At 43.4% G+C, this 24,129-nt stretch overlaps 1 protein-coding gene across 4 annotated transcripts in view; it reads right to left on the reverse strand.

The window, feature by feature from the left end:
• Nucleotides 1-24,129, reverse strand: part of Nsd3 (nuclear receptor binding SET domain protein 3) — a 100,273-nt gene that overhangs the window by 6,684 nt on the left and 69,460 nt on the right. For 2 of the 4 annotated variants that reach the window (XM_013110771.3, XM_005066569.4), the window contains exons 10-20: nt 23,769-23,899; nt 22,439-22,567; nt 21,936-22,062; nt 20,587-20,784; nt 20,069-20,239; nt 12,718-12,864; nt 9,447-9,603; nt 5,751-5,953; nt 5,069-5,181; nt 4,271-4,540; nt 1,252-1,368 (exon numbers count right to left, since the gene is read on the reverse strand). In XM_013110771.3, the coding sequence (XP_012966225.1) occupies nt 1,252-1,368; nt 4,271-4,540; nt 5,069-5,181; nt 5,751-5,953; nt 9,447-9,603; nt 12,718-12,864; nt 20,069-20,239; nt 20,587-20,784; nt 21,936-22,062; nt 22,439-22,567; nt 23,769-23,899 (1,763 nt within the window). The remainder of the gene's footprint in view (nt 1-1,251; nt 1,369-4,270; nt 4,541-5,068; nt 5,182-5,750; nt 5,954-9,446; nt 9,604-12,717; nt 12,865-20,068; nt 20,240-20,586; nt 20,785-21,935; nt 22,063-22,438; nt 22,568-23,768; nt 23,900-24,129) is intronic. The other 2 variants (XM_013110772.3, XM_013110773.3) reach the window with 2 other exon arrangements.

A 24,129-nucleotide genomic window follows, 5' to 3' on the forward strand; every position in this document is an offset into this window, starting at 1 on the left:
CTGGAATTCAGAGGCAGACTACAGCATGAAATGGCAACCGAAGTTATGCTCACGAAACAAATGAAAGTGTAAAAATTTTCAAATAATGACATAACTACATGTAGTTAGAATACTTTCAAAATAAACGTTTTTTTTCTTTTTTGAGACAGGGTCTTACAATGCATTTCTGGCTAGTGTGGAACTTACTATGTAGACCAGGCTGTCCTTGAACTCACAGAGATCAACCTGCCTCTGCCTCAAAAGTGCTGGGATTAAAGGCCTTCGCCACCATGCCCAGCCATCTCTTTTACTATTCTTGTTGTTTTGCTTGGGATGAGGCTCAAACCCACAGCCTCACATGTGTTCAGTGCATGCTTTACCATGGAGCCATGACCTCAATCAGAACACAGGGAACACGGGTACTAGTCTTGGTCCTTAAAGTGTGACAGCACACTAAACAGATGAACTGTACCTTGACCGGGGCTTCCCTTCCCCTGTGGACTGCTACAGTAACTGAGGTCACAGCTGCAATGCCCAGGGTAGTCTCTAACTTAAATTTCTGATCCTCATGCCTTACCTTCCCAAATGCTGGGAGTATAGATATGTGCCACAATCCTGGCTAAAGTTTTATTTAAATTAGTAGTTTACTGCCATTTTTCTTATGACAACTTTCATTATTTTCCGTGTATGAGTACACTGCCTGCATGGATATGTGTGTGTCACAATGTGTGCCTGGTGTCTTTGGAGATAAGAGGAGAGCCCCAGATCCCCTGGAACTGACATTAGACGGCTGGGAGCCAGCATGTGGGTGTGGGGAACTGAACCCAGGTTGTCTTCGAGAACAACAAATGCTCTCAACCACTAAGTCATTTCTCCAGCTCTGCTGTCATTTCCTTTTTAAAAGCTTAATAAATACACAGAAACTTTCTGAATTTTTGGCTAACTAAAAATTTCAAGGTATTTTATTACTCAGAATCAGAGTTGATTCCTCTGACAGTGATAAAGAAACCAGGTCTCTCACTGACTCAGATCTGGAACTAGGACCCAACAACTGAAGCCTAGACGCGGTCTCTCTATCTCTGGCTAGACTCCTGCCAGAGTCTCATACCTATGAGGGTTCCTTCTGTACTCCTGAGAGAATTACACCACTGAGTACTGAAAATCATATATTATACTTAGAGAAAATGAAATGAAGAGAAACTAGGTTCAACATAATACTATGAACAAAACATAAAGTCCCTTTTTCTCACCAAAAAATAAAAGCAATTTTACCTTGGTAACAGTTAACATATAAAAATTAGTTACACTGTTCTCGTGCGCTCGCTTGATTCGAAGTCTGCATTCTTCTTCATCAATTAATTCACCAACATATTCATTTACAAATTCACCCTGCAGAGAGGCATTTAATACGGAACTGTAAAATCCATGCACTATACTGTAATGCATTTTTTGTTTGTTTTTCGAGACAGGGTTTCTATGTATTTTTTTAAGATTTATTTATTATGTACAGTGTTCTGCCTACACATATGTCAACTCACCAGAAGAGGGCACCAGATCTCACTATAGATGGTTGTGAGCCACCATGTGGTTGCTGGGCATTGAACTCAGGACCCCTGGAAGAGCAAGCAGTGCTCTTAACCTCTGAGCCATCTCTCCAGCCCTCTTTGTATTGTTTTGGAGGCTGTCCTGGAACTCACTCTGTTGACCAGGCTGGCCTCGAATTCAAAGAGATCCACCTGCCTCTGGCTCCCAAGTGCTGGGATCAAAGGCGTGCGCCACCACCGCCCGGCTGAATAGCATTTTTAACAGCATATGTATGAACTGAAAAGAAAAGAGTAGCTAGTGCTCCTACACTGCTTTCATCAAGCACCACAGTGTGAAGTGTATGTACATCGTCTCAAAAAAGAAAAAAGAAGGCCAAGGGCTGGGAATGTAATGCAATTAGTAGAGCCCTTGCATACTTTGTACAAGGTCATGGGTTCAATCCCCAACAGCGCATAAACTCCATGTGACAGCATGTGCTATAATCCTAGCACGTGGAAAGTACAGATAGGACATGTTGATTTCTAGTCCAGTCTGGGACACATGAGATCTTGCCTTAACAACAAAACCCTAGGGCTAGGGGTCAAAAATGGCTTAGTGTGTAACCTGAGTCTGACACCATGAACCCACATGATGTACTGAGAGATGTTCCACTCTCACCAAGGACCACGGTGTGCAAGTGTATGTGAATCCGCCTCTCCCAGTTATCTCAGACAAGCCATTAAAAATGTAAAAAACACCCGGGCCATGGTGGCTGGAGGCAGAGGCAGGCAAATCTCTGTGAGTTTGAGACCAGCCTGGTCTACAGAGAGTTCCATGACAACCAGAGCTACACAGAGAAACCAGTCTTCAAAAAAACAAACAAAAAAGTAAAAAACAAAAACCAGAGCTGTGAGCTGGCCCAGTTGATAGTGTCCCCCTCTCAGATGTGAAGACACGATCTCAGATCCCCAAAACTAAAAGGTCAAGCATGATGGCAGATGCCTGAAATCCTAGTGAGTGATGGGAGGTAAGGACCAGACAAATCGCTGGAGAAGTTCTAGGTCAATGAGAAACCCTGTCTCAAACAGCAAGTCTCACCTAGTTGGCCTTTTGTCAACTTGACAGGAGCTGAGTTATCTGACAAGTGGAACCCAAACGAGAAAATGTGTCCATCATGTCACCAGGGTATTCTCCTGGTTAGTGACTGATCGGGGAGTGCCCAGCTCACTGAGAGCTGCCCACCATGGGCGTGGACCTGGATGGTCTAAGAAAGCAGGCTGGCCAGGCTGTGGTGGCACACACCATTCACTTGGGAGGTAGAGGCAGCCTAGACTACATAGTAGTTCAGGACAGTCAGCTTTAAAAACAACAAAAAAACAAAGACAGGGAGGAGAGCTGACTGAGCCACGGGGAGCAGCATAAGCGCCGGGGGTGGCGTTCCTTCCTTCCTTCCTTCCTTCCTTCCTTCCTTCCTTCCTTCCTTCCTTCCTTCCTTCCTTCCTTCTTCCTGGCCTCTGCTTCGGTTCCTGCCTTGAGTTCTTGCCCTGACTGCTTTCATGATGAGCTACAACTGTAAGCTAAAATAAGACGTTTCCTCCCCAAGCTGCTAAGACATGTCAAAGACATGAAAACGGCTTAGAAACAACACCCAGATTGTCACGGGACTTCTACACGCATGAGCACACGTTCTAGACTAGAGTTACAGATGGTTGTGAGCAGCCATGTGGATGCTGGGTGCTGAGAATTGAACCCGGATCGTGTGTAACAGCAGCAAATGCTCTTACTGCTGAGCCATGTCTCCCATCACTTAAGTTGCTAACTTGTTTTGTTTCTGAGACAGGGTCTTACTGTTAAGGGTTAGGCCAGAATTCACAAGTTTATACAGCCCAGGCCAGCATCACATTCTTGGAGAGAGTCCTGCTTTAGCCTCTCAAGTGATGGAAACAAGTGTAAGGGACCACACCCAGTTTTAAGTTGCTAGCTTTGTGGTAATACTTTCTTGCAGTAACAGAAAACTAATATGCCATATCAATCAAGCCACCCTACTAAACATCCCAGTAGTTTTGGTCTGAGGTACTAACTGAGACCTAGCCCTTGGCTCCCGATCTCACCCGTGCCACCTATCACTCTGTTCATCCGTCTTGTCCAGGCTCACAGCTTGACTCCACCCCTTGGGTCTGCTGTGAGAGCAGGAAGTACTCTTTAACACTTCTTACATTTATTCTCATTGTATGTGCAAGAGTGCTTTGCCTGCCTGCGTGTATGTGTATCACATGTGCCTGGTGCCTAGAGGTCAGAAGAGGGCATCAGATCCCCTAGAACTGGAGTTACGGATGTGGCAGCCGCACTTCAGGACCTCTGCAAAAGCAACAAGTGCTTTTAACTGCTGAGGACCAGGCCCCGGTTAGTTTCTTTTCCTGAGTCAGGGCTTCACACTGTAGCCCTGGCTGTCTTGGATCTCACTCTGCAGATCAGGTTGGCCTTGAACTCACAGACATCCACGTGCCTCTGGGCTACCCTCCCCCACATCTGGTTCCCTGACAAGAGCCTCAGGAGACCCCATGCCTCTAACATCTGAGACCCACTATTTCAATAGCAGGGTTTACTAGAGATTCTCGTTTTTCTTTTCTTTCTTTCTCTCTTTCTTTTTTTTTATTTTTTTGTGGTTCTTCGAGACAGGGTTTCTCTGTGGCTTTGAAGGCTGTCCTGGAACTTGCTCTTGTAGACCAGGCCCTCCCTGCTCTGGGCTGTGTCTCCACCAGATTACCTTCTTAATGCTTCTTTTGGTTCTGAGGCCCCAGCCTTTCCGTTCCGTTTTGATGATCTCTGCATCGGGGTAGAGCCTCTTGGTAAAACACTGGTTCTGACATCGGTCCCCAGCAGGGCACACCTGCGGGTGACACTCGTACTGCGACATTCTGTTCAGACACTGCGACTCCAAGCCGCAAGGGTTTTCATCAGCAGGCTTACAGTTGCAGCGAGGAATCTCCGACAGGTCGGCCACCTGGATCGGGACCTTTCCTATCACTTTGTTAGCCTAGGAGACAGAACCGCGAGAAGGTGGGTGGCCTGTGAGCAACTGGAACTACACCGTTAAGCATGTAACACGACCCTGAGGGAAGTTCTGCATCTTAAGGTGTCCTGCACAAACAAGGAATAACAACTATGTCTATATACTAGACAAAGTGTTCACTTTGATGTTAATTCTCATTTGATTATTGCTCTTGCCACAGGCTGACAGAAATTGAATACCTGAAATTAACAGAAAATAAGCTATCTGTGAAGTGTCTGGAAGAGAGGGACTAAAGATCTACATCATCATTTGACTGCAGAATAATGTGGTAGAAACAGAACAAAATTTCACATAAGCTGTGGCTCCTGGGTATGGAACAGCTTGCCAAAGACCCACTTATCAGCACCCTAGGCAGGGTCCCCCCTCAGGCCCACAGGCAGGACTCCCGCTGAGGCAGCCTCAGAAACTGCTCGTCTAACAAGGAGGCGCTGACCCATGGGGAACATATCTGCAGGTCCCAGGGGCTTTGACACCAGGGATGGGCGTGCTCACCTTGATGTGTTTGTAGGGAGGGGGTTTTCTTGAAGTCTTCTCTATCTCCAGAGCCTCTTTACTTTCTCGCTGCGCTTTCAACTCCTGGAAACGCTTTGCAGCTTCTTCCAGTGCTGACAAGAAGGGCAAGCAGGCCATTATCAAAGTGCAAACATACACCGCAGGGCAGGAAGCTAAATTCCGCCATCTTAGAGATGCTCTGCATCTGGCCCAAGGTTTACTTTTTAAAATGATATCCTGGAAATCACCAGTCACCATCACTATAGACGTAATAATGATTCAGGGGACAACACATCAAATACTATACTCTGCGTGTTCCTCAGAGCAGAAGTCCTACATCAATGACAAAGGCCTCTAAGTAACCCTGTCCTAGATTTAAATGAAGTCTACCCTACTGAGAAAGGCAGACTACATCATGTTGTGAAGGCCCCAAGCTCTTCCTGGGAAGCCTTTTCTACTGCTTGGCAAAGGAGTGTCACCTGGTTAAAAGACACTTCAAACACAGCACAGCATCCCAGGGTTTATGCATCTCAAATCCAGGTCTGACGTCAGGGTAAGTTTATGAATGCAAAATCATAATGCCTGGAGAATAGTGGCAGAAACTTCGTGTGCAAACAAGGGGATTTGAAGGAGCATGCACTGGGGTGGTGGTTTGAGTCACTGTAAGCGTGGGCCAGCTTACCTTTTTTGAAGGTTTTGTTAATGCTAGTCTGTCCCTCAGCAAAGTTTTTGTCTCCCTCCACATAGGGGAACACTCTGCCTTGGTGTACCCAGTAGTAGTCATGAGAACCAAAGAAGAACACAGGGAAGTCCCCCAAGTCGTGCTTAAGGCCCTGGATGTTGTGTGGCACGGACCTGGGGCTGCAGATCTCTGCAGGCCACCATCTGAAAACAAAAGTGAGAAAGTGAAAAATTGCTCTCTTCTTCAGAGTGGACAGAGAGGAAGGGGTTCATCAGATTCAGATTCTAAAAACACAATACTTTTGTTTTCGTTTTTTGAGACAGGGTTTCTCTGTGTAACAACAGCTCTGGTTGTTCTGGAAGTCTTCGTAGACCAGGCTGGCCTCAAACTCACAGAGACCAGCCTGCCTCTGCTCCCAATGCTAGGATTAAAGGCGTGCGCCACCACCCAGAGACCCTGTCTCTAAGAACCACCACCCACAAAACAAAACTATTAATAAATTAACAAAACACGAACACAGGTGAAACAAAGCAGGCCCTATCTGCTTTGTTTGGTTTCTTTCCTTAAGAGATTAGCATTTAAAACGTATAAAGTATGTATCACAAATGTATCAGTTATAATGTTTAATAAAAAAAGATGTTGGACACATTTCTAGCTCTGGAACTGGGAAGTTAACTAATATGGTCCCGGCACATTTAACTGTAGAGAATTCACTTTCCCAAGCGTGACTTAATATCTTCCCAGGTAGAAAGATTATCTATCAAAAGTAAAAGCTGTCCCTAGCAGTAAAAGGCATCACTCTGAGAATAACCACTGCCATAGTAAAGAGTAAACATGGCATGCAAATCAGCATTTCCGGACTCCAGTCAGGCAGGAAATGCCTCTTGACCTCATGAATCAGCTTGTGTAATGATATTGTGTTTATGATCTAATAAAGCGTGCCTGAAGATCAGAGTGCAAAGCTGGTCACAGCCAAAGAGGCAGGCAGTGGTGGCACACACTTTTAACCCCAGCACTCAAAGACAGAGGCAGAAGGACCTCTGTGAGTTCAAGGTCACCCTGGGCTACATGGGAGTGAATCCGTCTAAAAGAGCTCACACCTTTAATCCCAGCACTAGGGAGGTGGAGACAGAAGTGATATGGCTGGGCAGAGAGAGGAAGATAAGGCTGGAGGAGACAGGAGCTCAGGGCAGGCTGAGGACAGGATGCCCCTTCAGTCTGATCATTGATAGAAATGAAAACTCTCTAGTGGGTGGCCACTTTGCTTTGCTGACCTTCAACTGTCTTTGGATTTTTATTATTTGTCTACAAAGTTTTATGTCAGTTAGCATTTTAGAATCAATTCGGTTTAATAAGTACAGGGTGGAGGTAGAAAAAATGCCTCCCCTTATTGTTGTGCCCAAATTCTGAACGCCAAAATCACCAAGAGACCGATTCCGATGCAAAAACAAAGTCTTTTATTGTTTAATGAGTTAACTGTCTTTAACTTGGGCACTTCATCCATTCATCACAGTGGACAGCATGAGAAAGACCTGGAGAAACCTCGAGGTGGGGAACTTATTGGGCAGCATAAGGGGAATGCCTAGGGGCACACAACAGTCTCAGGATTGGTACACTTTTGGGCTGGGGCGACCTGTCCTGTGTTGATTAGTCAACTGGTTGTTATGACCTATAGGCCCTCCAGGGGTGGTTGCTATGCTCTGCACAGCACCATTATGCCACTTTTACCATAAAGTGCCATAAAGCACATCAGCTAAGTTCTGATTGGTTCCTTGTCACGTGGGTATCTGACCTCCTAGTGACTGGGAGGAGGGGCAAGGTCAGGCAAGCACTTGTTGAGTCTTTTCTGTAGACTGTCATGGCTGCTAAAATGGAGGAGGGGGCGTGGGGGGGCACGCTGGTCCCCTCACTTATGATCTTGTCATGGACACTATTAATATTAGATGTACACTTCCCCAAATAGTAAGAACACATTATGGGGCAGGGAAAACATCCACACATATAAAATAATAACTAAATAATCATCAAAACCTTAAAGGAGACTATTTTTTAAAAATGCTAACCACACACACAATTTGTTGTTGTTTTTGAGACAGGGTTTCTCTGTGTAGCCCTAGCTGTCCTGGAACTCACTCTATAGACCAGACCTTGCCCTCGAACTCAGAGATCCACCTGCCTCTGCCTCCTGGGTGTTGGGATTGAAGGTGTACTTCATCATCATCTGGCTTATGTTTTTATTTTTATGTTTGTACACATGTGTGAGGCCAGAAGAGAATGTCTGAACGCTTGGAGTCCAGGTTACGGGATGTTGTAAGCCACCTGATAAGCGTGTGAGGAACCCAAACTCAGATCTTCTAAAGAGCAGCAGCAAGTGCTCTATCTCTGCAGCCTCTGCTCTTGTTCCTTTAAGAGCTAAGGCTTGGGTTGTCCAGGTGGCTCAGCAGGTGGGTGCTGCTGCCAACACTGACCTCCTGAGTTTATCTTGGGAACACATATGGTAAAAAGGAGAGACAGATTCCTGAAAGCTGTTTTTGACCTCTATGGTTGTACTGTGACTCGTGTGCCCCCATTTAATAAATAAGTACAAATGGATCTTACTGGAGTAATCTCACTCTTTTTTTTTTTTTTTTTTTTTTTTTGGTTTTTTGAGACAGGGTTTCTCTGTATTGTTTTGGAGGTTGTCCTGGAACTCGCTCTGTAGACCAGGCTGGTCTCGAACTCACAGAGATCCGCCTGCCTCTGCCTCCCGAGTGCTGGCATAATCTCACTCTTTTTTTTTTTTTTTTTTTGGTTTCACGAGACAGGGTTTCTGTTTTGTTTTGGAGGCTGCCGGTCCAGCCCGGCCTCGAACTCACAGAGATCCGCCTGCCTCTGCCTCCAATCTCACTCTTTATATGGCTTTTACACATAGTTTAAGACTACTTGAGCACAATCGGCCTGCACACATTTAACCCCAGCACTCAGGAGGCAGAGGCAGGCGGGTCTCTGTGAGTAATATGCCAGCCCGGGCTACAAAGCAAGTTTCAGGACAGACAGGGCTGTTACACAGAAAAACCCTGTATTGAAAAGTATTTTAGAAAAAAAAAATCAAATGGATCTATCAGGACAAGGCTATAAACTCTTGATCAATCAAATGGACCTATGGCGACAAGGCTATACTATAACTCTTGATCTTATTAGACTGGAGACTACGAGTTGGCTCAGTGATTATGAGCACTTACTGCTCTTCCAGAAGACCCGTGTGCCATCTCCAGCACTCACATGGTAGCTCACAACTGTCTGTAACTCAGTCCTGGGCAATCTGACACTCTGCTGGCTTCCACAGGCAAGCACACACACAGTATGTAGACATACAGGTCGATAAAGCTTCCATACACACAAATCAAATAAATAAGACTTAGAAAAATAAGTTAAAAAGAGAGATCTAAGATACAAAGAAAACATAATCTCCACTCTCCATGTAATTCCTTTCATTCCAAAATTTAGTAGCACATAATTCATGAGTATAAAATAATTCTCAGAACCTAAGAACATAACCCTTCCAATCCCCTAAAAAAACCATATCCAAACCCCATGTTCTTTACCCCTTTTGTTCGGGGAGCCTAGCCTGTCTCTGCCTGTGTGCTAATTCACTACATGCAGATTTCAAGTCGGCTCAGAACAGTCTTACTTCCTATTTGTCCTTGGAAAACTTGCCTGTAGTTTCCCAGTTTGGCCCAAACAATCTGTCTATAGCGCAGCTTCTTGCCCGTGCTACAGTCGCGGCAGCTCCAGCGGCCTTCGGGCATGTCTATGCTCAGGCACTCCGGGTGGAAGGACGCGGGGCATGATTCACAGCACAGCAGTTTGCCACCTAGAAACAGACAAACAGGCTGAGCGGCTGAGAAAGAAGGACAGGACAGTTACCTTTTAAGTACATTATATCTTTTTTGAATGGGAAAAACAAAGGGATTGATACAGTGGTGGATTAAAATAGGAAACAAATGAAACAGCCCATTTTTAAGACTCCAGTGACTTGAAACACGGAGCTTTTGAGTAGGACCAAAAACACTGCTGTGCCCCTTTAGAACATGAGCACCTGAGGAAGCAGGTGTCAGCTAGCTAAAACATCACAAAAGATACAGAAACTCTTTAACCCAAGTAGATTTGAAAGTACATTTTCAAACAAATGGCTTTCTTTTGTTCTTCCAAGCAAAGAAAGAAATAATCATGCCTGTATTTTAATCCACTGCCACAATGAACTAAACCTCTTTATAATAAAATCAGCCAAGCATGAAAATAATCATTAAGTTGATCAGTACTTCTTAAAATACAAAAATGGAATACAGATTCTTAAACTGGTCCTTACAGCACCAATACCTTCTCAGTGAAGGCAGGTACTCAGGCAGGCTACACAGCAGTGGTTTGAAAATGTTCCATCACCAAGGATTCCCTTTTTCCTAAATATGACCCAGATTTTCAAAATCATGCCAACCAAAAATAAACTTGCATTTCAATATTAATGATTTCCTCCACCTTTATTTGGAGATAGCCTCATTCTGTAGTTCACACTTCCCACTGGTGATCCTCTTGCCTGTCTCCCAAGTGCTGGGATTATAGGCATACACCATCATGCCCAGCTCTCCTATTTGTATTGACCAAAGAAATACGTAACTGTTGGGGGCTATGATCCAAAAGCAAAGCAAGTATTATAGTATTATCATGTTGGATAGTTCAAAGTCATAGCCAATAAACCTCATGTAATTCTATATTGCATAAATGTGTAATTATCTTAATTTTCTAAAAACACTTGAAATTTTTCTTTGGATATCTAGATTTCTGACTTAAGTTTGAGAACTGCTGCTTTACAGCACAAAACTAAGTAATTCACAATGAGAATGAAGTACTATATGCAAACGCATCACTTCAGGTTCCTCCTAAGCCCTCTCTTTTTAGACTAAGATGTTCCCAGGTTGATTCCAAAACAGGTGTGACAAATAGAATAACACTTTGAATGCAAACAAATACACATGGGGGGGGTGACTAGGTATTTCTAGTATGAATATCAACAAGCAACAGAAAAGGTGAACCACTGAAGAGAGAGACATTCCTATCGACAAGCCAGCTCTATAACCTACAAGCTGCAGAGATGCAAAGCCTTCTACATAACTTCATCAGACTACATGCTCCAGCCTTTTATAGTGTTCCAGAGATCCTGTCTTCCTGCACTTTCACACCTCTAACTGGAACTTTAAAACAAAAGGCAAACCTACATACAACCAGTGATGAACCAAGAACTGTATTTCCTCTGCCAAGCTACACTTCAGTCAGCGGTGCTTCCCCTTTGACTGCAGGCATCAATGGGGATTAATCGGTTCAACTTTCCAGTCTTGAGATTAGTTGCTTGAATGTTTTAAGTCCATTAAAAAGAACAATCAGGAGGAAGACCTGTCTTGCAGACAGCCTTAGAGACATGTGATTATCAGCACCACTGTGGAAGTCGGGCTGGCCATGTTCAGTGTCAATGTAAGTGGTCCTACATTTTCAGTCTTATTTAAGAGGAAATACAGAGCCAGAATCAGTGAAAACTACCATGATAGAAATGTCTAAAATATATAAGAATATAGAAAAAAATAAAAATATGAATGGTCTGTCTACCTTGTTGCTATACAAAAAAATAAAAATAAAACAAAACAACCACACACAAAAAAAAAGACCTGCTTTCCAGATACGAGAGGAAATACATCGTTCAAGCTAAGTAGAGGGCTCAAAACCATTTCAATAGATGTCAGGTTAATACTGAATGCTGGAAACAAAACAACAACTGAGTTAAACTCATTTTATAAATGTACTGACAGACTACTACTACTTTGTGAAGGAATAAGGCCCACCTCCTTGGGAAGCATAAACATCACTGTAAGGCAATGCAATGTGACCTCAGCAGGAAGCGAGCCATAGGCCAATCCTCTCGATACACCTAGTAGGCTCTGATCGCCTCGTTCAGGATCAATTATTGCCACTTGGGCCAGCAATGGAGCAAGGATATATCAAACAGGCAACACAAATGACAAACACTAATAAACACCTATGCTTAACACACAAACACGGTATATTGGGTAGGAATGATGAATTTTTCTTTATCAGTTCTGAACTTAGACCCCAGATCATAATGAAAATACATTAAGCAAAAGCCGTATCCTACCTTCCAAATTCAGATGATTGCTCTGAGATGGAACCCCCAAATAAGCATGAAGTCAGTCACTTTCCCTCTCTCACAAGCAGGCTACAGCAAGCTAAGCACAAATAAAGTTTCCTTGCACGAATGACAGTGATTGAAGAATGTGAACATACATTTAGCTCATGGTTCTTTATGGATAAACTAAACTCCCCATTGGTAATTTGGCTGGGCTACCTTTCAACATCTAGCATTTGGGGTATGCTCTCAACACCAGCTTCCCTCCTATGGAAAGGGAGGGCTCTTGCTTTCATGGCATCTTAACTAAATATTGAAGAAATAAAAAACAGAATAAGTTCCAGAAACAATCTTTTCCAGTACCCGTTACCTTGGTTTTCTTTTCTAAATAGCCTCTCTTGTTAGTTGCTTATAGGTATTGACAAACTATATTATGACTATCCTAATATAACATGGATAGAATGACAGTTCTAGGTCAAGCAAATGAGAAATAGTTTCTTAAATGTCTTTTATACTAAGTAGAATTCTAGTCTTCAGATTTTAATAACCTTTGGAATGTGTGAAAATTGACTCAGGGAGAAAAGTAAAAAATTGTGATGACAGAATAATTTTAAGCCCTTTTTGCTAAATTTCGTAGCTATATGAAAACACAGTCACAACCACCATGGCAGAATCTACCAAAACCATCAGGCAGAGCTTGACAGGCATACATTCCCCCCCTTCATTTAAAGAGAGAAAGAGAGAAAAAGGAAAATGCAAAAATAAAAACCAGAAAGAAACTATTTTAGTTATTACCTTTCTCACATTTCTTTTTGGAAGCTGACGAAGAAGGAATCATAGGTAATTTCATCAACTCAGCACGGTTTGATTCGTTCAGTAGGTAGTGAGATTTATAGGCATAGGAACTGAACATGGGGTCTGAATGGTCCTGAACTATCAGCCCTATATAAAACAAACAGAAAGAGATGAGCTGCGATGAAACTACCCATGATTCCATGAGGGAAAAAATCAGCCCCTATCATGCGCCCGAGCCTACAGTGAGAGATGGGAGCGTGTGAAAATGGAGCCCTACTTCCCTGGACTTTGCTAAAGGAGTGCAAACAATCTTAGATTTTATTTTATTTGTTCACTTTTTGCCAGCACAGAAAGCGATTACCACCTTAAACAGTTATAAAAAGTTACTCTGATCTACCTATAAACAAGATTCACTGTAACACACCGACTCCCAAGACCTCCAATTAAATTTATAATGCAGCTATACGCCATTTTCTATGCAGGGAACTGTTGTTCTAATGGTAATTACTCTGTTGGTTATTATCTTATCATGACCTAGGACACTATAGTATACTCAGAACAGTGTCACTTAGGGACCATTTTGAGACCAAGTCTGTTTGGGAAGGGTCACTGCTCACTCTTTCCTGTGGTGTAATCTTGATTTATGTTGCCCTCCACTGAGATGGGCTCAAGAAATGTCCGCACTAAGTAAAAGAATGGAACTTGACACTGCTACTAAAACAGTAATTTTGTAAAAAAATATGTAATGTCAATAACTTTTTTATTCATTTAGTGCAAAGAGGTGCTATTAAAAAAAGAAAGAAAGAAAGAAGAGAAAGGAGACTGTTAAAACGAGGAAGGTTAAGTAGAATCTCTCCACTCACCAACTGAGCGTCAAGTAAATCACTCAGCCTAGGCTGAGTGTTCTGACCCACACAAAACCGGAAATGTCTCCTAAGGCAACTGTGGCAATCGGTTCAAACTGTGTCTATCAAAGTGTCATTTACATATGCAAAATAAACTGCTATTGTTGCTATTAAAATAGAGAAGACCCTAACTTACCAGCTCTATTACAAACAAAGGCAAAGAATGTTAAGTAATTTTTATTTAACATAGTAGTGAAGATGCACAAAAAATGTAAATACTATAAAGTGCACTGAAAGATGTCTCAGTTTTCCTATGGCGTTTTGAGTTGGCTGGGGATGTGTGTAAGACCTCTAAAAATAGTTCTAGACCTTTCAATCCTTAAGAATTAGCTTCATGACTTGCTTTCAGTTAGCTAGTTTATTTGTGTGTGCTTGCAGACATGTGTACATGCATGTGTACAGTGTGTACGTGCATGTGAGTACAGTGTGTACATGTGTAAGTAGTGTGTGCATGTGAGTACAGTGTGTGCATGCGTGTGAGTACAGTGTGCATGCGTGAGCAGTGTGTGCATGAGTGAGTACAGTGTGTACATGCATGTAAACACAGTGTATGCATGCATGTGAGTACAGTGTGTGCATGCGTGTGAGTACAGTGTACATGCGTGAGTAGTGTGTACATGTGTGTAAGTACAGTGTGTGCATATGTGTGAGTACAGTGTGTGCATGTGTGTTAAGTACAGTGTGTACATGTGTGTGAGTACAGTTTGTGCATACGTAAGTACAGTGTGGCATGCGTGTGAGTAGTGTGTACATGTGTGTGAGTACAGTGTGTACATGTGTGTGAGCACAGTGTGTACATGCGTGTGAGCACAGTGTGTACATGCATGTAAGTGCAGTGTGTGCATGCGTGTGAGTACAGTGTGTACATGCATGTGAGTACAGTGTGCATGCATGTGAGTAGTGTGTACATGTGTAAGTACAGTGTGTGCTTGTGTGTAAGTGCAGTGTGTGCATGTGTGTTAAGTACAGTGTGTACATGCGTGAGTACAGTGTGTGCATGCGTGTATGTACAGGCCAGAGGACAATTTGCAGGGGTCATCTCTCCTATCAGCGCAACCCCAGGATCAAATATCAGGCCCAAAAGCCTTTACCCACTGAGCCATCTCAATGGCCCAGCTCAATGACTCAAACATCCAGTTACTAAGAGCTAAGAAAAAATACTTTATGAGGATGGAAAAATGCTTACTAAGGCTACAAAGATAGAAAATAAGCTCCTCTTTCTAATCCTAAAACATAATAATGTGTCTTGTTTGGCATATGAATCTACTATAGCCTCCTTAAAAAATAGGTCTCTAAAGTTTAGAATATTATATATTTGTACTTTTTTTTTAGTTTTGGCTTTTTTGAGAGTGGGTCTCATCATGTAGCTTTGGTATTTGTCCTGTAACTCAGTGTGCAGGCCAGGTTGGCCTAGAACTCACAGAGATCCACCTGCCTCTGTTTCCTGAGTGCTGGAATTAAAGGAGTGCACCACCTCACCTGGCTTGACTATTTGTACTTTAAAGACTTTGATTTAAATCTCAAATATCTGATATGTTTAGAGTAAAATTTTACAAAATGCTGTGAGAAGAAATGAAATTTTCTTATTATTACACAAAGTTACTTACTATACAGCTAAACATGCGGGTATTCAATTCATGGGCTTTTAAACAAAGTGTAAACAGATATAAACACAGTTTCTGATTCTGAATCATGGAGCTTTGTCCCATGTATTTTATCTTCAAGCTTTTAGTTAATGGTCATCAGTTTAATCTCACAAAGTAGCAAGGGTCTTTGTAAGTATTACATTTTCTACTTGTCCTAAATTGAAAATAGTTTTAAAAAGCAATCAATTAAAAAAATAGCCTGCTGTAATGACACATGCCTTTAATTCCAGAACTTGGGAGATAAGAGGCCAGCCTGGTCTACATAGTGAGTTCTAGGACAGTCAGAGCTACATAGTGAGACTCTGTCTCAGAAAACAAAAAATAAAACAAAGCGTTCCATTATTAAATGAAACAGAGCACAAAAAATATTGGTTAATACTGACTGAATTGGACTTAGAAGATACTCCAAAGTAAGCCATCACACTAGTTCTAAAGTGACATTTGTATACAATTAGGAAGGGTCTGGAAGGGCCAGAGTAGACGGGGATGGCAAAGCAACAAGGTTCCTCACCATCGCTGTTGCTCAAGTCTCCACCGCTACACATCAATTCATAACTCAATGGTTTGGGATTGAAGAGAAGGCTCCAAAACCAAGAGCATGGGCTTTTCTTGCAGAGGACCCATGTCTGATTCCCAGCTCCCCGTGGCAGCTTACAGCCACTTTCAATTCCAGTCCCAGGGTATCTGATGACCTCTTACGGCCTTATGGGCACTGCACACACATGGTTCACAAACATACATATGGGTACACACAAACAGTCCTTTCTGATCGCCACTCTATTCAGAACAGAAGATGTGGCAATTTTTTATTTTTTATTTGCCTATCTGAATCCTTTCTGTCACTATTAACAAGGTGGCAATGAGTATCTTGGTTGAACTCCTACAGGCTTCAAAGCAGGGAACTGTGAAGAGTCTAGCTTCAGGCTGGGGTAAGGATGGGTGGTAGGGAACTGGTCTAGCATGAGTCCCTGGGTTTAATCCCCAGACCACAAGCAAACCAGCAAACCAAAACAAAACATCAGTGTTTCCTGCTCTAATGGCAATAGAATATATGCTTAGGAGACTGAGGTGGGCAGAAAGCCTCAGGGTAAGGAAATACTAGTTGGCTGTAGAAGGCGCTGTAAAAGATGCTAATACAGATGTTTATTTCATTATTAACTGCCTATCTCCTCACATTTTTTAAAATGAGAGATATAGAAGCAAAACCACCTAAAATCTTTCATTCTTACAAATTGGCATAATAAATAAAATACCTACAGTCCCAGCTACTTGGGTAGCTGAGGCAGAAGGGTCACTTGAGTTCACAAGTTTAAGATTAGCCTCCAGACCGAGCTCATCTTAAAACAGAAAACAGGAAACAGAAAGGAACCCTTAAAAATGACCTAATAGACTTGATAGAGCTAATAGTTCCTTTAAATATTACATAGAAGGAAATGCAAAAAACAATGAAAATTTTATTAAAAACAAAAATGGCACTTTTATTAAACAAAAAGACAATTATAATGATTACTAACTACCCAAAAAGGAAAAAAAGAATTTAATTATAATACAGTTAGGATAAAGATGGACAGTGTGAGCTGGGTGATAGTAGCATACACTTTTAATCCCAGCATGATCTACAGAGTGAGCTCCGGGATAGCCAAGGCTACCCAGAAGAAACCCTGTCTCAAAACAACGAACAAAAGATGGACAGTATGCATCACAAGTGATGAATATGTAACGTGTGCTTTGGATAAAAACGGTCCCCACAGGCCCACATGTTTGGTGCCCAGTTGGTGGGATTGTTTGAGAAAGGCTTGGAGGTGTGGCCTTGTTGCAGAAGGTGTCACTGGGGTGGGCTCTGGGGTTTCAAGAGCCGCTGCCACTCCCAGTTTGTCTTCTTTCTGCCTCATGATAATTGACTCACATGTAAGCATTCCAACACCACGCCAGCACCACACCTGGCTGCTGCCATGCTCCCTGACATGACGGGGGACCATCTGAAACTGCAAGCAAGCCCCCACTAAATGCTTTCTCTTACAAGCTACCTTGGTCATAGTGCTTCATAGCAATAGAGTAATAACTAAGGTGGAATTTGGTAACAGGGAGTAGCATATTGCTGTGGCAAGCTTGATCATGCTGGGTTTTGGAGAAACGTGGAGGAAGCAAGGTTGAATGCAATAAGTGGGACTTAACGGGCCTCGCTAGCAGGAGTTTGGAAGATAGCAGGGGTAGAAACCATGTGGACTATGAAGGTTTCAGCTCAAGATGTTCCTGAGGGGAAGAGTATTAAGCATGTGGCTTAGAGACTATTCCTGTGATATTCTGGCAAAAAAAAAAAAAAAAAAAAAAAAGTGGCTGGTTTTTGGCCTTGTCTTTAGACTCTGCCAGCAGTTAAATTCAAGAGTTTTGGATTAACGTTGTTGGCAGGAATTTCAAGACAACCTAGTATTGACTGTGTCATGTGGTTATTAGTGATCACTCTTATGCAGATCTACAATGAAAAAAAACAGGGAAAAAAAGAAATACGAAATGTATAATTTGGAGAGAAAAAGAACATGAGAAAATTTCATGTTAGAGCTAAGTCTTGGGCTCAAAGAGATGAGAAATGGCACGACCCCACTCAGTTAAGAGTCCATGTCGTAAAAAAGAAATGCCTAAACAATCTTTTGCTTCTAAAGCAAAGAAAGCTTACTCAACAAGGAGAGGTCAACAAATCAGGGTTTATGCAAATGTAATTCAAGAAGGGGGCCAGGCCCATTCAAAGCAGAGTAGCAGACTATGGTAGCATCCCTACTTGACTCTGGCTTAGAGGCCAGAAGGATACACCAGCAGAGGGGTTGTGGAGTCTTCCTCCACAATTAAGGAAAGATGCTGAGGCCAGGTGAGTGGCACAGGAGTACCTGCCTAGAGGCTCTGAGAGGCCAACTGTGCAGAGCTGGGGAAATGAAGCCAGCATTGCAGAGGAGATCCCAAAATGTTGGAGATGCCAGAGCCCTGGGATGTCTGCCAAAGAGAACTGTAAAGAGGGCGTTGAAGCAATCCAAGAGAGAGCGGTGTGAAGCGCACTGTGGTCAACAAAGCCAGAAGGAGCAGGGCATCTGAAGAGACCTTTGACGTCAGACATGGAGATGCAGAATCTGGAGTTTGCCCCGCTGGGTTTTGGTATTGCTTTGGTCCATATTTTCTCATTATGCTATTTTCCCCCTTTTGGAATTGTAATGCATATTTGTACCAATATATGTTTAAGTACATACATCAGACATGGAGATGCAGAATCTGGAGTTTGCCCCGCTGGGTTTTGGTATTGCTTTGGTCCATATTTTCTCATTATGCTATTTTCCCCCTTTTGGAATTGTAATGCATATTTGTACCAATATATGTTTAAGTAAATAATTTGCTTTTTTGGGGGAGTTTGTCGAGACAGGATTTCTCTATTTAACAGCCCTGGCTGTCCTGGAACTCATTTTGTAGAACATGCTGGCCTTGACCTCACAGAGATCCACCTGACTCTTGCGACTGAAGAGTATGGGCACTTCTGAAATTAAACTAAATACATTTTGAATAGAGATGTGTCCATAAGCCTAGGGTTTCAAGGAGTGGAATGTGACATTTGAAAATGAAAGTGACCTTCATAGGATCACGTTTGAACGCTTGGTCTTTAGCTGGTAGATCTGTTTGGGAAGGATTAGGTGTGTCACTAAGGGGTGGGCTTTGAGGTTTCAAACGCCCAGGCCATTCCAGTTGCTCACTCCCTACCTCGTGGCTGTTCTCAACACGTGAGCTCTCAGCTACTGCTCCAGCACCATGCCTGCCTGCTGCCACGCTCCCCACTGATGCTCCCCACCGTGATGGTCACAGACTCATCCTCTTCAACTGGAAGCTCCCAATTCGAAGCTTTCTTTGATAAACTGCTGTGGTCATGGTGTTTTGTCACCGCAATAGAAAAGTAAGAATCACCATGACTTCTTAAGTTTGTTGATACCGCCCCACACTGCTTTCAGTTTATTAGTCTCATTCGGGGGAACCCTGCACGGCTGCTCAACTAAACCATCACACGTGTTGCCTTGGCTGTACCTCATCAGGCCCTCAGTGACAGATCAAAACAGACCTCCACTGGAAACTGTGCTAGCCTTGCTTTCCAGGTAACATCCCACAGCTGACATGACTATTCAGGAAGGACCTGCCTTAAGGAGAAAACTGAGGATGAGAACATTCTTTCCATCAGTCAAAGTATCAAACAGAAAAACTAACCAAGAACTTACTTGCAATTCTAAGTTTGCTTTTTTGTTTTCCTTTTTGAGACAAGGTCTCTCTCTATATATATAGCTTTAGCTGGCCTAGAACTTGCTATACTGACCAGCCTTGCCTAAACACCCAGAGATCCTCCTGCCTCTGTCTCTCCATTGCTGGGATTAAAAGGTGCGTGCCCAGCACTCGGGAGGCAGAGGCAGGCGGATCTCTGAGTTCGAGGCCAGCCTGATCTACAAGAGCTATTTACAGGACAGCCTCCAAAGCCACAGAGAAAACTTGTCTCGAGGAAAAACCAAAAAAAAAAAAAAAAAAAAAAAAAAAAAGGTGCGTGCCATCACACCCAGTTTAAGGTGTTTTTTAAAACAGAGTTAGCTTATGGAATTATTAGTTTTCTCAGGATTTGGATGTCTGCTTAGAATGTTCTCTTTCAGTAATAAGAGGATGGACTCAGCACTCCTAGGACGTATTACTATGTGACAGCTGGAGTTCTCTCCAATGCAGAAACACATTTAAATGGAGAAATATGCCAATGAAATCAGAACAAAAATAAAACGGGTTGACACTCACCTCTGGCACAAACGAAACAAAAGCCTACGTTTACAGCAGCAGAATGACTACTCCGCTTGGAATGGTTACTACAGATGAGAATGTGGGAGGACACAGAGACGCTTCCAGCAGCAACACACGCATCTCCAAAGTGATAGGCCACTGGACACCTGAAGCACCTCACCATCCGTCCTGTGTGAAGACAGGTTAAGAGCAGTCTACAGCATGCCGGCTATGGTACTCTGTGAGTAGGCTCCCCTGCCACTCGACACTGTCACGGTCAGTGCAAAATGCTCTTTACTAGGCTGCCTGTTATCCCTGTACTTTCCAGTCCCTAAATGCAAGCCTGATAATCACATCATATCCAAAGGAATGAAACACTATGTCTACACTTAGGGAGTTCTTTAGTGTAGTCTGAAGTGCCTAACAAGTCAGCCGCTGGGGCTCAGCCCGTAGACTTGGAGATGAACAGGGAGACTGCTGGATGCTGCGACGAAGATATGTACTTTGCATGCTGTCCCGTCTGGGGCGCTGGTTACCTTTACTTGCTTTGTGGATGTCCTTCTCCATGGAGCAGGAAGAGCAGCAGTGCTGGGGACAGCGGAACCCTTTTGACTCAAAGATGGCGGTGGGGAACTTTCGGACACAGGCTTCATGGTAAAACTTCCCACAAACATTGACAGAACAACGCTTCACACCCTCACCAGACGCTTTGCATGAAAAGCACGGGTGCTGCCCTAAGAAATTGATGAAAAGCAGGTTAGACACGTCCCACTGCATTCATTTAAGCACTCAGAACGCCAGGGTGAAGTCCAGGGCCTTGAGCGTGCAGACAATTACTCCTGACAACAAGTTCCATCCCAGCACTCGGTTTTTTTGAGATAGGGACTTTTTTATGTACCTCAGACCAGCCTCAAAATTGCCATCCTCTTGCTTCAGTCTCCTTAGAGCTCAGATTACAGGTGTGTGATTCCACATAAGCTAAGTGCTCCTTTTATACAGAAGTAGCTACAGACACAAAAGAGCTGCTCTTGGGAGAAATTCTGCTATTACACTTCAGAGTTTAGCATACAGAAAGAAACACCGGGCTGGAGAGATGGCTCAGTGGTCACAGGCACTGGCTGCTTTTTCTGAGGACCTGAGTCTGATTCTCAGCACCCACTTGGAAGCTCACAACTCTATCTACAATTCCAGTTCCAGGGCCTCAACGCCCTCTTCAGCCTCACTGGGCACCAGGCATACTCACAAACACACCTGCAGACAAAACACCCATACACACAAAATAAATTTCTTAAAATGTAAGAACACAGCCTAGCAGTGGTGGCACATGCCTTTAATCCCAGCACGTGGAAGGCAGATGGATTTCTGTGAGTTTAAGGCTAGCCTGGTCTACATAATAAGTTCTAGGACAGTCAGGGCTACATAGAGAGACTCTGTTTTTTTAAAAAAATTAATAGCATTATTTTTCCACTAAACATGTAATCATATTTATAGTTTTACTATAACCATAATTTATATTTACTACATTATATTTAAATATGCACTATAACCATAGTTAGAGTTTGATCAATGCTTGTTGAAATCTATGACAGGACTTTAAACCTATGTATTAAGCATGTACACACACACAAATATTAGACTCAGCTGCAAGGCAGCATGATCCACATACACCTACACAAAACAAAATCATCGTTTTTTGTTTTTGGGTTTTTTTTGGCCACTGGTACATTGTGAGAGGAAATCTGGACTGCTCTTTTGACCTTGGCAGTTTAATTCTGTATAGCGTCTTAACTCTGAGACACCTATGGGCAGGCGGGGAGGAGAGCTGGCTTAGCCGTGGACATCAGGGCAGCACATCCTCCCTAGCCAGCTCTGGGGCACAGCTCACCGGTTTCACACTCCTCACAGATGAACCTTCCCTCAGGGACCGCGGTCAGGCCCAGGCACTCCCAGTGAAAGTGTCTGCAGCACTCCCCTTCACAAGACACTAGACAATCGCCAGCGGTTTCACAGATCTGTAAGAGCAGAGAGCAGCAACTTTCAAACTGGAGCACCAGAATTGACCGGGGCACTTGCTCAAGTACAGGCCACTGGGTTTGTCTCCTAATATTCTGAGTTAGAAGGTCTAAAAGAGTTTTTCTGAGACAGGGCTTCTCTGTGAAGCCCTAGGTTTGGTTCCCAGCACCTACATAGAGCTCACACACTCATCTGTAATTCCAGTTCCCTCTTCTGACTTCTTCAGACACCAGACAAACAATAAAAACTCACTAAGACTGACACTTGCATTTGAAATGACATATTCCAATTAAGGACAGGGAGCACCACAGATATCCTTAGAACCTACAACTTTAAAGAGATGTAATAATAAAAACAGAACAGCCACCTGCCTACCTGACACACAGTGTCCTTCTTACTCGAGCCAACGCCTCTCCGAGACAAACTCGAGTCCACTGACTGTGAGTCAGAAGCATCTGCATCTGCCGCAGCTGAGGGGCTGTCCACTTCTCTCCCATAGCCAACCTATGGAAAACAGCAGATGACAGAGAGAGACAATTCCTGTAGACACAATGCAAAGCCTAGGGAAACCAGCTCAAATCGATCTCGAACAGCCTGCCTCCCCGCCTGCCTGCCTTCTCTTTTCTTCATTTCCCTTCCTTCCCTCCTTCCTTCTTCAAATCTGGGGATGCTATGTGTCTGTCATTTGGGAGAAACTGCAGCTAATATTTAAAAAGCAACAATGACAAAACCCCTCTGGTTCTATTATGTAAGAAATCTACAAAATAAGTTACAAATAACCAAAGGAATTGTTTTTCTAGCCAAGCTACGCCTTTAACCTCAGGCCTGGGGAGGCTGGGGCAGGGAGGCATCTGTGATTCCCAGGCCAGCCTGCTCCACATGGAAAGTTCCAAGCCGTCCCAGGTTATATAATGAGGCCCTGTCTCCAAAACATATTTTTTCCTCTAGAAGTTTTGGTTTTTGCTGTTATTATTATTATTAGCCAGGGTCTCACAATGTAGCTCTACTGTCCTAGAACTCGCTCTGTGAATAGGCTGGCCTGTAACTCAAATCGAGCACTCTCCCTTCTGAGCATGGGATGAAAGGCATGCACCACCACACCTGGCCCTTCATCTGTTTTGTTTTGTTTTGTTTTGTTTTGGAGACAGGGTTTCTCTGTGTAGCTTTGGGGCCTGTCATGGAATTAGTTCCTGTAGACCAGACTGTCTTGAGCTCACAGAGATCCGCCTGCCTCTGCCTCCCCAATGCTGGGACTGAAAGTGTGTGTCTCACCACTGCCTGGCCATCCTTTTTTTTTTTTTAAAAAAAAAAAAAAACAAGGCTGACCACTACCATATAGAGCACCTCTCTGGTAGGTGTAGTTTTCAAGGCCTGACTACCCTACATTATCCTACAATGGACCCTGAAAGCTTGTCTGGAGGTTCAAGCAGGAGAGTGAAGCTACTCATACAGCCTTGACCAAGACCTTCCCTTGGGGAAGGCCATTCTCTTCCATTTTTGGAGAGTTGCATATGGAGTGATGAAGAAGGGGCATGAACCTACCCAGACAGGTAAACTGAATTATTGTGGTAACCAAGCGTCAGAGATCACAGTCAATTCAGCCCTACACCCTCCCATGAGTGTTTACGTCTCCCTGATGTCTCCCACGGAAGCAAACTACTGTGGCTGGCAAGAGCAGTCTGACCCGACCCCTGCACAAACTTACCTGCAGATCACTCAGTCCTCGAGAATCGGAGTCAGATGTGTCTCGGTATGCGGAATTAGCCGTGTCTACATCGGTTGAGGCGCGACTCCTTTTCTTTAGAGGCTTACAGGAATCTGAAATCTCGCTGGCACCTTAACACAACACACTGAAATTAATCCTCAGATCACATTTAGGGTCACTGCTTTCCTTTTTTGTAGGAGAGTATTTTCTTTCCCCAAACTCATGTTAAGTGTGTTGGGGGAATTCACAGCTCACTGTACCACTTAAGTTGCCAGTCAAACCTTCAGAAGCTTCTGGCTTTCCTGGTAGAGGTGGTTCATTTACAACTGCTCTAGAAAACGTTAAATTTAGTTCTGCTATG

This window comes from Mesocricetus auratus, unplaced genomic scaffold (genome assembly GCF_017639785.1).
Source record: "Mesocricetus auratus isolate SY011 unplaced genomic scaffold, BCM_Maur_2.0 Super-Scaffold_100026, whole genome shotgun sequence".
In the NCBI taxonomy this organism is placed as follows: domain Eukaryota; kingdom Metazoa; phylum Chordata; class Mammalia; order Rodentia; family Cricetidae; genus Mesocricetus; species Mesocricetus auratus.